A 14,148-nucleotide genomic window follows, 5' to 3' on the forward strand; every position below is an offset into this window, starting at 1 on the left:
GAGCTGTAGACAATGAACAGCAGCCTGACAAGTGCTGTCCAGATGTACATAATCTCATGAAGAGCCACTGAGATCATAACCACTGTAGGCCCTATGGATCCAGGTCCTTGCTTAGGCAGGATTTATTCTAGCCATAAACAACCTCCCAAAGTACTTCATCTCTGTAACTGTGGGTGCTACTGAATGACGGTCATTAAGGCAGTTCACCCTGCTCTTCTTGTCCTTTTGAAGCAGGTGGGAACTTTCAACTGTAGAAATGAGTCTTTGAACACACCTGCCAGCTGGTTGGCACAGGTTTTCAGAGCTATACCAGATACACCATTTGGGCTTGTTGCCTTGCAGGGGTTCACCCACTTGAAAGACGTTCTGTTGTTGGCTGCCAAGGCAGATGACAGGGTCACTGGATACTGCAGGTATCCACATAGCTGTAGGTTTATTCTGCGTTACAAATCGTGCATAAAAAAAAACACATTGAGCTCATCTGGGAGTAAAGCATCACTACCATTCATGATATTAGGTTTTGTTTCTTGGGAAGTAATGACCTGCAAACCCTGCCAGAGCTGACATGCATCTGATTCCGCCTCTAACTTCAAATAAAATTGTCCATTTCCTCGAGTCACACCCAGCCTTCTTGTATAGTCCTGAATCACGAAACTTGAATGTCACAGATCTAGCAAACTTTTGACTCTCCTGATTCATCCACAGCTTTTAATTCTGGTATGTACGGTATGTTCTACTAGGCACACGCATCCACAGATGTTTTAGTAAAGTCAGTGACAATTTGGACTCGAAGTACCCCTAAATACTGTGCAGTCCACCAACTCGAAACAGTCCTGTAAGTGCTCCTCTGCCTCTCTTGTCCATACCTTCTTGATATTCTCTACTGGTACTGCCTCTGCCTGCACTCAGGGAGTAGAAGTACAGCCAGGTGATCAGACTTCCCAAAGTGAGGGTGTGGAACAGCACAGCAGGCATTCTTGATGGAGGAGTAGCAATGGTCCAGTGTGTTGTTTCCTCTGGAATTGCAAGTGATCTGTTGATGGTAAATGCTTTGTGATTTTTCCAGACTGGCCTGGTTAAAATCCCTCAAAAACAGTGTTGACGGCTGTCAGGACACTGGAGCAGGGATCCAATTGGAGACCCATTACTATGCACACTGTGATATTGGTTGAATAACAAATCCCAAGGTGCAAACGAAGTTGGTGTCTAAGTTCAGGCAGAGATCAAAACATCCAGAGAAATCCAAAAACCAGAATCATGAAACAGGCAGAGTCGATATTCAGACAGACTGAGTACAGATACAAATGCTGGAAAGGCTCAGAAAAATTCACTGGCAAAATCTGGCAACAAACAGCTGAAAACACAAGACTAAAATACATGAGAAATAAACAGAGGCAGATGATAGGTGAAGCACAATGAAACACAGGTGGCAGCAATACAGGTAATAATGAGAAACAGATGAGGGACGGAGTACTCAGTAATACAGGGGCCGGAGTAGAGCAGGAGCGGGGACAGGAGCACATGGCAATACAAAACCACAGCTAGGGGGAGAACACACAAAAGGACAGAGTTCAAAAGGAGGTATTGACAGAAGGCGTCAGGGTGTGCTGTTTTGTGCAAATTAATCCCATTACTCAGATTATCTAAAGCCTGATTGACATTGGCCTGAGGTGGAATGTATACTGTTACCAAAATGTTCATGGAAATCTCCCGTGGTAAGTAAAATGGACAGCATTTAACTGTGAGATATCCCAGGTCTAGTGAGCAGAATTGGGACAACACTGATATATTCATGCATCAAGAAGAGTTGATCATGAGGCATACCCCTCCACCTCTGCTTTTGACACTCTACAGATCTATGCTGACGGTGTATGGTAATCTCGTTGATCTGAATTGCTGCATCTGGTACAAAAGGGGTTAACCAGGCTTCCGTGAAACAAAGAACACACATGGTCTAATGTCCCTCTGATTCAGCACCCTAGCTCTGAAATCATCAATTTTATTCACCAGACACTGCCGTTTGCCAGCAAGATGACTGGTATAAGGGAGTTTAAAACCCTGTTTCCTTAATCGCACTTCTATCCCCGACCTGCAGCCACATTTACTGTGTGGAATCTGGCAAGGAGTTCATCCGCAATTGGCACTGTTTCCATCAGTTTTAAGCAGCAATATTTTATACATTTGTTATACATTTCAATCAAATCCCCTCTCACTCTTAACTCCAACTGGTTCAAGCCCAACCTGTTCAACATTTGCTCATATTGAGTCCTCCTGTTAGCCTAGTAAACCTTCTTTGAGCACATTCCAATCCATTAACATCCTTCCTTAAAGAAGGAGACTAATACTGAATCCAGGTGCAGTCTTACGAATGCCCTATATTATAACTAAAACGTAATTCCCTTGCCTGGCAATGTGCCATTATGTTGTGTTAATTTTCTTCATTTCGTGCAGACATGCATACCAGCCTTTTGTGAATCATGCATAGGGACACTGATTTCTCTGCATCTTTGAGCTTACTGTTTAGACAATAAGAATAAGAGAGGAGTGCAGAGATTTCTAAATGATACACCCAAGTCTGGTAAATTTATAGTGACAAGGAGAGGTAGAGAGATTTTCTTTGGAAGGTAGGAGGGTGTGTTGGGTCCTAAATAACATTTTGGAGAGAAGGGGACTTCAATCAGGTCTAGCGCCTGAGGATGAAAGGCAGGAGTGGTTCATTGCAGTATAACAGAGCTTTGACCAATTGGTGTTTGGGATTAATTAGTAAAAGCAAATTAAAGGAAGGCAGGGCAAGCTCAGCAACCATTGTCTGATGGACATAGTGGTGATATTGAGGCATTAGCTCTTCGAGACTTCAGCGAAGACAGTCTTCAGTCAGAGAAAGCAAAGCTCAAGCTTATTTTCCTTCTTTATATCTACTCAGCTAGGTAGAGATGACAGGCAGGATTGTGCAATGCTCCTCTAATAGGATATTTGAAGGCAGAGAGACCTCCAGTATCCCTGACCACTACAGCTATGAGAAATGCATCCAGCTGCAGCTTCTAACAAACCACCTTAAGGAGATGGAGCTGGAAATGGATTAACTCTGGATCATTTGAGCGGCTGAAGGGGTGATAGATCGGACATATTGGGAGGTAGTTACACCCAAAGTGCAGGAAACAGGAAACTGGGCGACAGTCACGAAGGGGAAAGGTGTTAAGGAGCCAATGCAGAGTACATCTGTGGCCATACTCCTCAACAACAGGTTTGGATAATGCGGGACGGGAACTTAACAGAGGGAAGTCACAGTGTTCGGGTCCCTGGTACTGAGTCTGCCTTTGTGACTCAGATGGGAAGGGGGAAGAAGAAGCAAACTTGGTGATAGGGGAACGGACAGGAGATTCTGTGGGCGAAAATGAGATTCCCGGGTGCTATGTTGCCTCCCGGATGCCAGAGTCAGATATATCGCAGATTGAGTCTTCAGCACTCTTAAGTGAAAAAGTGAACAGCCATAAGTCGTTGTCCATTAGGTACCAATGACATGGTAGGATGAGTGACTAGGTTCAGCAAAGGGAATTCAGGGAGTTCAGTGCTAAGTTAAAGGGCAGGACCTCCAGGGTTGTGATCTCAGGATTGCTACCCGTGCCACATGTTAATGAGGCTAGAACTAGGAAGATCATACATATAGTTTAATATGTGACTAAGAGATGGTGTAGCAGGGAGGGCGTAAGATTTTTGGATCACTTGTCTCTCTTCCAGGGAAGATGGGACCTGTACAGAAGTGACGGTTTGCACCTGAACCTGAATATCCTAGTGGAAGATTAAACTAGAGTTGCAGGGTGATGGGAACCACCAGAGTGCCAGAACAGTTAGAGGAGAGGTTGTGGAGGAAGATCTTGGTAAGACCTCAGACAAAGTTAGGAATCAAAAGGTTGAGAATGGTGCCACTAGTGTCCAAAGCTGCATATATTTCAATGCAAAAAGTATCGTAGGAAGGGCAGGTAATAGTGCTGAAAATGAAGTATCTGGTTTACAAATAGAGATAATACGTAGTGAGGAAAGGCTGTTGATGGGGCAAAATTGCAGTCAACAGAATCAGTTGCAATATAAAAGGCAGACAAAATTGAAAAGGGTGAAACCAAGACCGAAAGTGCTGTATCTACATAGAACATAGAATAGTACAGCACATTACAGGCCCTTCGGCCCACAATGTTGTGCCGACCCTCAAACCCGGCCTCCCATATAACCCCCCACCTTAAATTCCTCCATATACCTGTCTAGTAGTCTCTTAAACTTCACTAGTGTATCTGCCTCCACCACTGACTCAGGTAGTGCATTCCATGAACCAACCACTCTCTGAGTGAAAAATCCCCTTGAACTTCCCTCCCCTTACCTTAAAGCCATGTCCTCTTGTACTGAGCAGTGGTGCCCTGGGGAAGAGGCACTGGCTGTCCACTCTTAATATCCTATTAAGTTTTATATTCTCAGCCCACTTCTGCATTCTATCAATGTCTCTCTGCAATCTTTGACAATCCTTTACACTATCTACAACACCACCAACCTTCGTGTCGTCTGCAAACTTGCCAACCCACCCTTCTACCCCCACATCCAGGTCATTAATAAAACTAATATCCACTATTCCTCTTAATATCTTGTACACCTCTATCATGTCTCCTCTCATCTTCCTTCTCTCCAACGAGTAAAGCCCTAGCTCCCTTAATCTCTGATCATAATCCATACTCTCTAAACCAGGCAGCATCCTGATAAATCTCCTCTGTACCCTTTCCAATGCTTCCACATCCTTCCTATAGTGAGGCGACCAGAACTGGACACAGTACTCCAAGTGTGGCCTAACTAGAGTTTTATAGAGTTGCATCATTACATCGCGTCTCTTAAACTCTATCCCTCGACTTATGAAAGCTAACACCCCATAAGCTTTCTTAACTACCCTATCTACCTGTGAGGCAACTTTCAGGGATCTGTGGACATGTACCTCTGCTCCTCCACACTACCGAGTACCCTGCCATTTACTTTATACTCTGTCTTGGAGTTTGTCCTTCCAAAGTGTACCATCTGCCACTTCTCAGCCCACTTCTGCATTCTATCAATGTCTCTCTGCAATCTTTGACAATCCTTTACACTACCTACAACACCACCAACCTTCGTGTCGTCTGCAAACTTGCCAACCCACCCTTCTACCCCCACATCCAGGTCATTAATAAAAATCACAAAAAGTAGAGGTCCCAGAACAGATCCTTGTGGGACACCACTAGTCACAACCCTCCAATCTGAATGTACTCCCTCCACCATGACCCTCTGCCTTCTGCAGGCAAGCCAATTCTGAATCCACCTGGCCAAACTTCCCTGGATCCCATGCCTTCTGACTTTCTGAATAAGCCTACCGTGTGGAACCTTGTCAAATTTGAAAGTGCACAGTATACGGAATAAAGCAGATGAACATTTACCACAGTTACAGATTGGCAGGTATAATGTTGTAGGCATGACGGAATCATGGCTGAAAGACTATAGCTGAGGGCTTAATATCCAAGAATACAGATAGTCTTTATGTATATTTAAGGTAGATGTTGATAGGAAAACACCTTCTATTCACACTTTGAAAGGGAGAACACAACTATGACTGTGAAGATCCCTGCTGCACCTGATGACCCTGTGATCTCCGTCTCAGACGCCGATGTTAGACTGTCTTTAAAGAGAATGAACCCTCGGAAGGCAGAAAGTCCCAATGGAGGACCTGGTAAGACTCTGAAAACCTGTGCCAACCACCTAGTGGGAGTATTCAAGGACATTTTCAACCTCTCACTGCTATTGGCAGAAGTTCCCACATGCTTCAAAAAGGCAAGAACTATACCAGTGCCAAAGAAGAATAATGTGGGCTGCCTTAATGATTATCGCCTGGTAGCACTGACATCGAAGGTGATGAAATGCTTTGAGAGGTTGGTTATGACCAGACTGAACTCCTGCCTCAGCAAGAACCTGGACCCACTGCAGTTTGCCTATCACCACAATAGGTCAACGGCAGATGCAATCTCAATGGCTCTTCACACGGCTTTAGACCATCTAGATAACACAAACACCTATGTCAGGTTGCTGTTCATCGGCTGTAGCTCAGCATTTAATACTATCATTCCCACAATCCTGATTGAGAAGTTGCAGAACCTGGCCTCTGTACCTCCCTCTGTAATTGGATCCAAGACTTCCTAACTGGAAGATCACAATCTGTACGGATTGGTGATAACAGTCACTGAAAGTAAGCATGCAGGTACAGCAGGCAGTGAAGAAAGCTAATGGCATGTTGGCCTTCATAACAAGGGGAGTTGAGTATAGTTGCAAAGAGGTCCTTCTGCAATTGTGCAGGGCCCTGGTGAGACCACACCTGGAGTATTGTGTTCAGTTTTGGTCTCCAAATTTGAGGAAGGACATTCTTGCTATTGAGGGAGTGCAGCGTAGGTTCACAAGGTTAATTCCCAGAATGGCGGGACTGTCATATGTCGAACGATTGGAGCGACTGGGCTTGTATACACTGGAATTTAGAAGGATAAGAGGGGATCTGATTGAAACATATAAGATTATTAAGGGATTGGACATGCAGGAAACATGTTCCCGATGTTGGGGTAGTCCAGAACCAGAGGCTACAGTTTAAGAATAAGGGGTAGGCCATTTAGAACGGAGTTCAGGGAAAACATTTTCACCCTGAGAGTTGTGGATCTATGGAATGCTCTGCCTCAGAAGGCAGTGGAGGCCAATTCTTTGGATGCTTTCAAGAAAGAGTTAGATAGAGCTCTTAAAGATAGAGGAGTCAAGGGATATGGGGAGAAGGCAGGAACAGGGTACTGATTGTGGATGATCAGGCGTGATCACATTAAATGGCGGTGCTGGCTCAAAGGGCCAAATGGCCTACTCCTGCACCTATTGTCTATTAACATATCCTCCTTGCTGATATCAACACTGGCGCACCTTAGGGCTTAGCCCACTGCTCTACTCTCTGTATACACATGACTGTGTGGCTAGGCATAGCTCAAATACCATCTATAAATTTGCTGACAATACACCCATTGTTGGTAGAATCTCAGGTGGTGATGAGAGGGTGTACAGGAGTGAGATATGCCAACTAGTGGAGTGGTGCCGCAGCAACAACCTGGCACTCAACGTCAGTAAGACGAAAGAGCTGATTGAGGACTTCAGGAAGGGTAAGACAAAGACCAATCCTCAGAGGGATCAGAATTGGAGAGAGTGAGAAGCTTCAAGTTCCTGGGCGTCAAGATCTCTGAGCATCTAACCTGGTCCCAACATACTGATGTAGTCATAAAGAAGGCAAGACATCATTAGGAGTTTGAAGAGATTTGTCATGTCAACAAATACACTCAAAAACTTCTATAGTTGTACCATGGAGAGCATTCTGACAGGCTGCATCACTGTCTGGTATGGAGGGGCTACTGCACAGGACCGAAAGAAGCTGCAGAAGGTTGTAAATCTAGTCAGCTCCATCTTGGGCACTAGCTTACAAAGTACCCAGGGCATCTTTAGGGAGCAGTGTCTCAGAAAGGCAGTGTCCATTATTAAGGACCTCTAGCACCCAGGGCATGCCCTTTTCTCACTGCTGCCATCAGATAGGAGGTACAGAAGCCTGAAGGCACACACTCAGCAATTCACCAACAGCTTCTTCCCCTCTGCCATCATATTCCTAAATGGACATTGAAGCTTTGGATACTACCTCATTTAAAAAAAAAATACAGTACAGTATTTCTGTTTTTGCACATTAAAAAAAATCTATTCAATATACATAAACAAGTAAATCAATTACTTATGTTTATTTTATTTTATTATTATTATTTATCTCTCTGCTATATTATGTACTGCATTGAACTGCTGCTGCTAAGTTAACAAATTTCATGTCACATGCGGGTGATAATAAACCTGGTTCTGATTCTTGATTGGTCAGGACATGAAGGGATATGAGGAGAAGGCAGGAGATTGGGGCGGAGAGGAAAATGCAATCAGCCATGATAAAATAGTGGAGCAGACTAGATGGGCCAAATAGCTTAATTCTGCTCCTATAACTTATGGTCCAGCCTTTTGTTGTAAATCTCCTTGATTTTATGGTGTTGTGCTGGGTGTGATAAAAGTATGTGTGAATGGAAAGCTTGCAAAGAAATAAAAAAAAGTATTATGGAACCATGTAGAAAGCTTACAAAGTCAAAAATGTACAATTCCCTATTTTGCATGTCAATTATTTTCTATAAAGTTGCATGTAGCTAACAGGTGTTGTAACAGTAACCTTTATTGAACAACATTGCTAGAACTGGGCTATAAATTGGATGTATGAATCACTTGTGTTCTAAAATCAACCATATTTAAGGGGACTAACATTAATCCAATGTAACTGTGATGCTGTGTGGGAAAAGCAATAAATTTACAAAGCAGAAGCTTACCATAGGTTACAATGAGGAGGAAAAATGGCAAGTTTTTGACCATCTGCAGAATAGATTGGATGTAAGAGTAGTCCTGTGGAGGGCTGGCATGGATAGCTGCTTGTGCTTGGCTTGGTGGAATATCCGGCTTCTCCTGAAACACTGAAATAAAGGAATTAAATTAGAAGTGGGCAATACACTTAACCCTTTACATAACAAAAACAAAAAAAAACTGCTGTTAGAAATGTAGGTGGGGAAGGAATGGTGAACAGTTTTGGTTGAGACCCTGTATCAGGACTGAGTGGAGAGGGAACAGAGCCAATTTAGAGAAGATGACAGACAGGAGCCAATAGGTGACAGAAGAACAAGGAGAGGTGAAAGATAACGGGCTGGAGCCAGGTGGAGGAGAGGGTGGGGTAGAACAGAGGTAGAAGGAGGTAAGTGATAGGGGGAAACAGAGAAGAAAATAAAGGCCATTGAAACTGGGTATGAGAGGGGAGGATGGAGGCAAGGTTACCCCTCCTCTCTCCTCTATATCAGCTACCTACCCTCTTCACTCTTAGTCCTGGTGCAGAGTCTCAATTTACAATACCAACAATTCCTCCTCTCCCTCACAGATGTGGGCTAACCAAAAGAATTCCTCCAGAAGTTTTATTTGCTCCAGATTCCAGCATCTGAAGTTTACCTTACATCTCCAAATATACATCGAGAATTGCACACATTTCTGCCTAGTTTCATATGAATATAGTTAACCTCACAAGGAAGCCAGCATCAAACCCAGTTTCAGATGATGGTAGTTGCCCTCACAAAGAAAGCAGCATCAAGCCCAGGTACAGATGCATTGAATTTGAGTTGGACCATTCACACCTAGGGTACATAAAAAGAGCTACTTTTTTTAAAATCAGGGCAGCGATGAAGATTCTGAAGGCAGAATTTTGCAGCAGTTTTTCTGATTTGAGAAGCAACCAATCAGCAAGAGGGGTTCATTAGAAAGGGCCAATAAGAATAATTCAAGTGCAAGTGGAGCACCCATTTTGAATGTGCCAGTCTCTAGAGTGGCTTTGGCTCATTAAGTTTGGGTGAGATCAGGTTTCAGTGATGTATATCGTCTTGCAAGTTACTCTCTCTCTGTACTTACTTGTTAGAGCATAGTAGGTTAGTGAGAATTGCTCTGGGGCAGTGTTTTGTACTTTGTGTGGATGTGGGAAGCCTGGGAGACTGGAGGTCTCCCAAATAAACGTATCTGCACAAGGTGCACTGAGTGACAACTTCTGAGAGAACGTATTAAGGAACTGGAGCTGTAGCTTGATGACCTTTGGCTCATATGAGAGAATGTGATGGTGATAGACAGGAGCTACAGGGAGGTAGTCACTACTAGGTTGCAAGAGACAGGTAACTGGGTGACATCAGGAGAAAGAGGGGAAATGCACAGCTAGTGCAGAGAGCCCTGTAACCATTCCCCTCAATAATAAATATATAACTTTAGATTCTATTAAGGGAATGACCTACCGGGGGGAGCCACAGTCACCAGGACTCTGGCACTGAGTCTGGTGCTGTGGCTCAGAAGAGCAGAGAGGTGAAGAAGACAGCAGTGTTAATAGGAGATTCCTTGGTCAGAGGAACAGAGACAACCAGATGGTATGTTGCCTCCCTAGTGCCAAGATCAGGTATGTCTTGGATTGGGTCCATGACATGCTCAAGGGTGAGGGTGAGCAGCCAAAAGTCTTGGTACAGATTGGGGCTAATGACATAGGTTGACAAGGTGAGGAGATCCTGAAAAGAGATTTTGGGGAGCTAGGTAAAAAGCTGAGAAACAAGACCTCCAGGGCAGTAAGAAAAAAGGATCAGCCACGATTGAATGGGCCAAATGACCCAATTCTGCTTCTATATTATGTCTTATGGTAATCTCTGCATTGCTGCCTGTGCCATGTGCCAGTGAGGGTAAAAATGAAATGATCTGGCAGGTGAACATGTGACTAAGGAACTGCTGCAGGGGGCAGGGGTTCAAATTTATGGGTCATTGGGATCTCTTCAGGGCAAGGTACAACCTGTATAAAAGGCACAGGCTACACATGAACCTGAGGAGGTACAATATCCTTGTGGGCAAATTGGCTAGAGTTGTTTGGGTGGGTTTAAACTAATTTGGCAGGGGGATGGGAATTAGATTGATAGTGCTGAAGATGAAGCTCTCCCGTCCATTCTGCTCTCCAATGTCCGCTCCCTGGACAATAAATTGGACTACATCCGACTCCAATGAAATTCTCGGCGGGAGTACAGAGTCTGCTGTGCGTATGTTTTTATAGAAACATGGCTCACTAATGGAATTTTGGATGCCGCCATTCAGCTGGACGGGTTCGCCTTGTTACGCGCAGACAGGGACGCAGCTCTGCGGTAAGACTTGCGGTGGTTGTTTGTGTGCTTGCATCAACACTGAATGGTGTAAGAACTCTGTGCTGGTTTCCAGATACTGCTCATCGCTAAGTGGAGTTTGTGGCTGTTAGATGCAGACCATTTTATTTGCCACGGGAATTCACCTCTGTCCTTATATTCGATGTCCTTGTATTCGGTGCGCTAATGCTAAGGAGGCGCTCTATGAACTGTACACACGCTCTTTTAGGAAGTGGACTCCTGAAGCTGAACAGGCCCTGAGAGACTGCTTCGGTACTACTAACTGGGATGTACTGCAAGGGGGGCTCTGTGGGGGCGTTGAGGAGGTCACTGAATGCACAACGGACTATATTAACTTTTGTGTGGATGCCGTTGTCCCTGTTAGAACTGTTCGCTGCTATCCCAATAATAAGCCCTGGATCACTAGTAACATCAAAGGCCTCCTAAACCAGAAGAAGAGGGCCTTTAAAGATGGTGATCGGTTGGAGCTTAAAAGAGTTCAGAAGGAACTCAGAGTACAGATAAGGGGGGCAAAGGAGCAGTATAGGAGGAAGCTAGAACAAAAGCTGCAGAAAAAAAGCATGAAGGAGGTGTGGGATGGGATGAAGATCATCACCGGATGCGGTGCAAAGCGGGGGGCAAACATAAGTGGAGATGTGGAGAAAGCGAACCAGCTGAACAACTTCTTCAACAGGTTCGACAGCACAATCTCATCTTCACCGCAGAAATCCACACCAGGCTTACTTCCCTCACAGGAAAATAGCCACTCACAGGAGACCTTGCCCACGCCCAGGATTACGGCTGCACAGGTGGAAGGTCAACTGAGGAAGATCTGTACCAGCAAGGCGGCTGGACCGGATGGAGTTTCCCCACGATTACTGAGGGCCTGTGCGACTGAGCTGGGAGAACCACTACAGCGCATCTTCAACATGAGCCTGGAGCAGAGAAGAGTACCCAGACAGTGGAAAACATCCTGTATTGTCCCGGTACCGAAGAAACCACAACCAAAGGAGTTGAATGACTTCAGACCTGTTGCCTTGACGTCGCACGTGATGAAGACCATGGAGCGGCTGATAATACAGAATCTGAGGCCACAAACCAGGCACGCCCAGGATCCTCTTCAGTTTGCGTATAAGGAGAAGGTGGGAGTGGAGGATGCTATCACGTATTTGCTGCACAAATCACTCTCTCACCTAGATGGGGTCAGTTGTGCTGTGAGGATTACATTCCTTGACTTCGCTAGTGCCTTTAACACCATCCAGCCCAAGATCTTAAGGCACAAACTAACGGAGATGGGAGTAGACTCTCACATGGTGGATTGGATAGTGGACTACTTGACAGATAGACCTCAGTATGTGCGGTTGGGAGACTGTAGGTCTGACACGGTGGTCAGCAGCACAGGAGCGCCGCAGGGAACCGTACTCTCTGTTCACCCTGTACACATCAGACTTCCAATATAACTCGGAGTCCTGCCATGTGCAGAAGTTCGCTGATGACACGGCCATAGTGGGGTGTGTCAGGAATGGACAGGAGGAGGAGTATAGGAAACTGATACAGGACTTTGTGATATGGTGCAACTCAAACTACCTGCGTCTCAATATCACCAAGACCAAGGAGATGGTGGTGGACTTTAGGAGATCTAGGCCTCATATGGAGCCAGTGATCATTAATGGAGAATGTGTGGAGCAGGTTAAGACCTACAAGTATCTGGGAGTACAGTTAGACGAGAAGCTAGACTGGACTGCCAACACAGATGCCTTGTGCAGGAAGGCACAGAGTCGACTGTACTTCCTTAGAAGGTTGGCGTCATTCAATGTCTGTAGTGAGATGCTGAAGATGTTCTATAGGTCAGTTGTGGAGAGCGCCCTCTTCTTTGTGGTGGCGTGTTGGGGAGGAAGCATTAAGAAGAGGGACGCCTCACGTCTTAATAAGCTGGTAAGGAAGGCGGGCTCTGTCGTGGGCAAAGTACTGGAGAGTTTAACATCAGTAGCTGAGCAAAGGGCGCTGAGTAGGCTACGGTCAATTATGGAAAACTCTGAACATCCTCTACATAGCACCATCCAGAGACAGAGAAGCAGTTTCAGCGACAGGTTACTATCGATGCAATGCTCCTCAGACAGGTTGAAGAGGTCAATACTCCCCAATGCCATTAGGCTTTACAATTCAACCGCCAGGACTTAAGAACTTTTTAAAAGCTATTATTAATGCTTTTTGAGATAGTGATTTAGATGCATATCATATTTTTTACTGAGTTAAGTATTGTATGTAATTAGTTTTGCTACAACAAGTGTATGGGACATTGGAAAAAAAAGTTGAATTTCCCCATGGGGATGAATAAAGTATCTATCTATCTATCTATCTATCTACAGGGCTATTAGTGAACTGCAGAACGCACACCTGATGGACTGTTTATGGTTGCCGGAGATTTTAACCACGTGAACCTTAAGTCAGTGCTCCCCAAATTCCATCAGTATTTGGACTTTGCAATGAGGGGGGAGAACGTGTTGGACGTGGTTTACACAAACATCCCCAACGCATACTGGGCAGGGCCCCGCCTCTACCTCGGTTCTCAGACCACATTTCTGTTATGCTAATCCCAGCATACAGATTGCTCGTCAGGCACTCCAGACCAGTTCAGAAGCAGGTGAAAACCTGGCCAGCAGGAGCCATCTCTGCACTTCAAGACTGCTTTGAGCACACTGACTGGCACATGTTCAGGGAGGCTGCAACCGATGGCGACTCTACCAACTTAGAGGAGTACACCGCATCAGTGACCAGCTACATCAGTAAGTGCATTGATGATGTTACTCTGTCCAAGACCATCACTATACGCGCTAACCAGAAGCCATGGATGACCACGGCGGTGCGTGCGCTGCTGAGATCCCGCGACTCCGCCTTCAGAGCAGGCGACAAGGCAGCCCTAACAAAAGCAAGGGCCATACTGTCCCAGCCCATCAGAGGGGCAAAGCGTGCACACGCCCAGCGAATCCACAGCCACTTCCAGGATAGCGACAACACGCAGCGCATGTGGAAGGGCATCCTGGACATCACCAATTACAGGACATCACCTGACTGTGCGGGTGATGCCTCCCTCCCAGATGTGCTGAATAACTTCTACGCCCATTTTGAGGCGGAAAATGACGTGGCAGTGAGGAAGTTTACCCCTCCTACAAATGACCAGGTGCTGTGTCTCACCATGGCTGATGTGAAAAGAGTCCTGTGCAGGGTCAACCCACGGAAGGCTGCTGGACCAGACAACATCCCTGGTAGAGCGCTCAGAGGATGTGCAGACCAGCTAGCAGATATTCTCACTGACACCTTCAACATCTCCCTGAGCAGCGCCACCGTTCCA

General features: G+C 45.4%; 1 protein-coding gene across 4 annotated transcripts in view; it reads right to left on the reverse strand.

The window, feature by feature from the left end:
- flvcr2a (FLVCR choline and putative heme transporter 2a) overlaps positions 1 to 14,148 on the reverse strand; it is a 230,772-nt gene that overhangs the window by 162,309 nt on the left and 54,315 nt on the right. For all 4 annotated transcript variants that reach the window (XM_073039134.1, XM_073039132.1, XM_073039131.1 and 1 more), the window contains exon 3: positions 8,430 to 8,570. In XM_073039134.1, the coding sequence (XP_072895235.1) occupies positions 8,430 to 8,570 (141 nt within the window). The remainder of the gene's footprint in view (positions 1 to 8,429; positions 8,571 to 14,148) is intronic.

The sequence above is a fragment of the Hemitrygon akajei genome, chromosome 3 (genome assembly GCF_048418815.1).
Source record: "Hemitrygon akajei chromosome 3, sHemAka1.3, whole genome shotgun sequence".
Lineage (NCBI taxonomy): Eukaryota > Metazoa > Chordata > Chondrichthyes > Myliobatiformes > Dasyatidae > Hemitrygon > Hemitrygon akajei.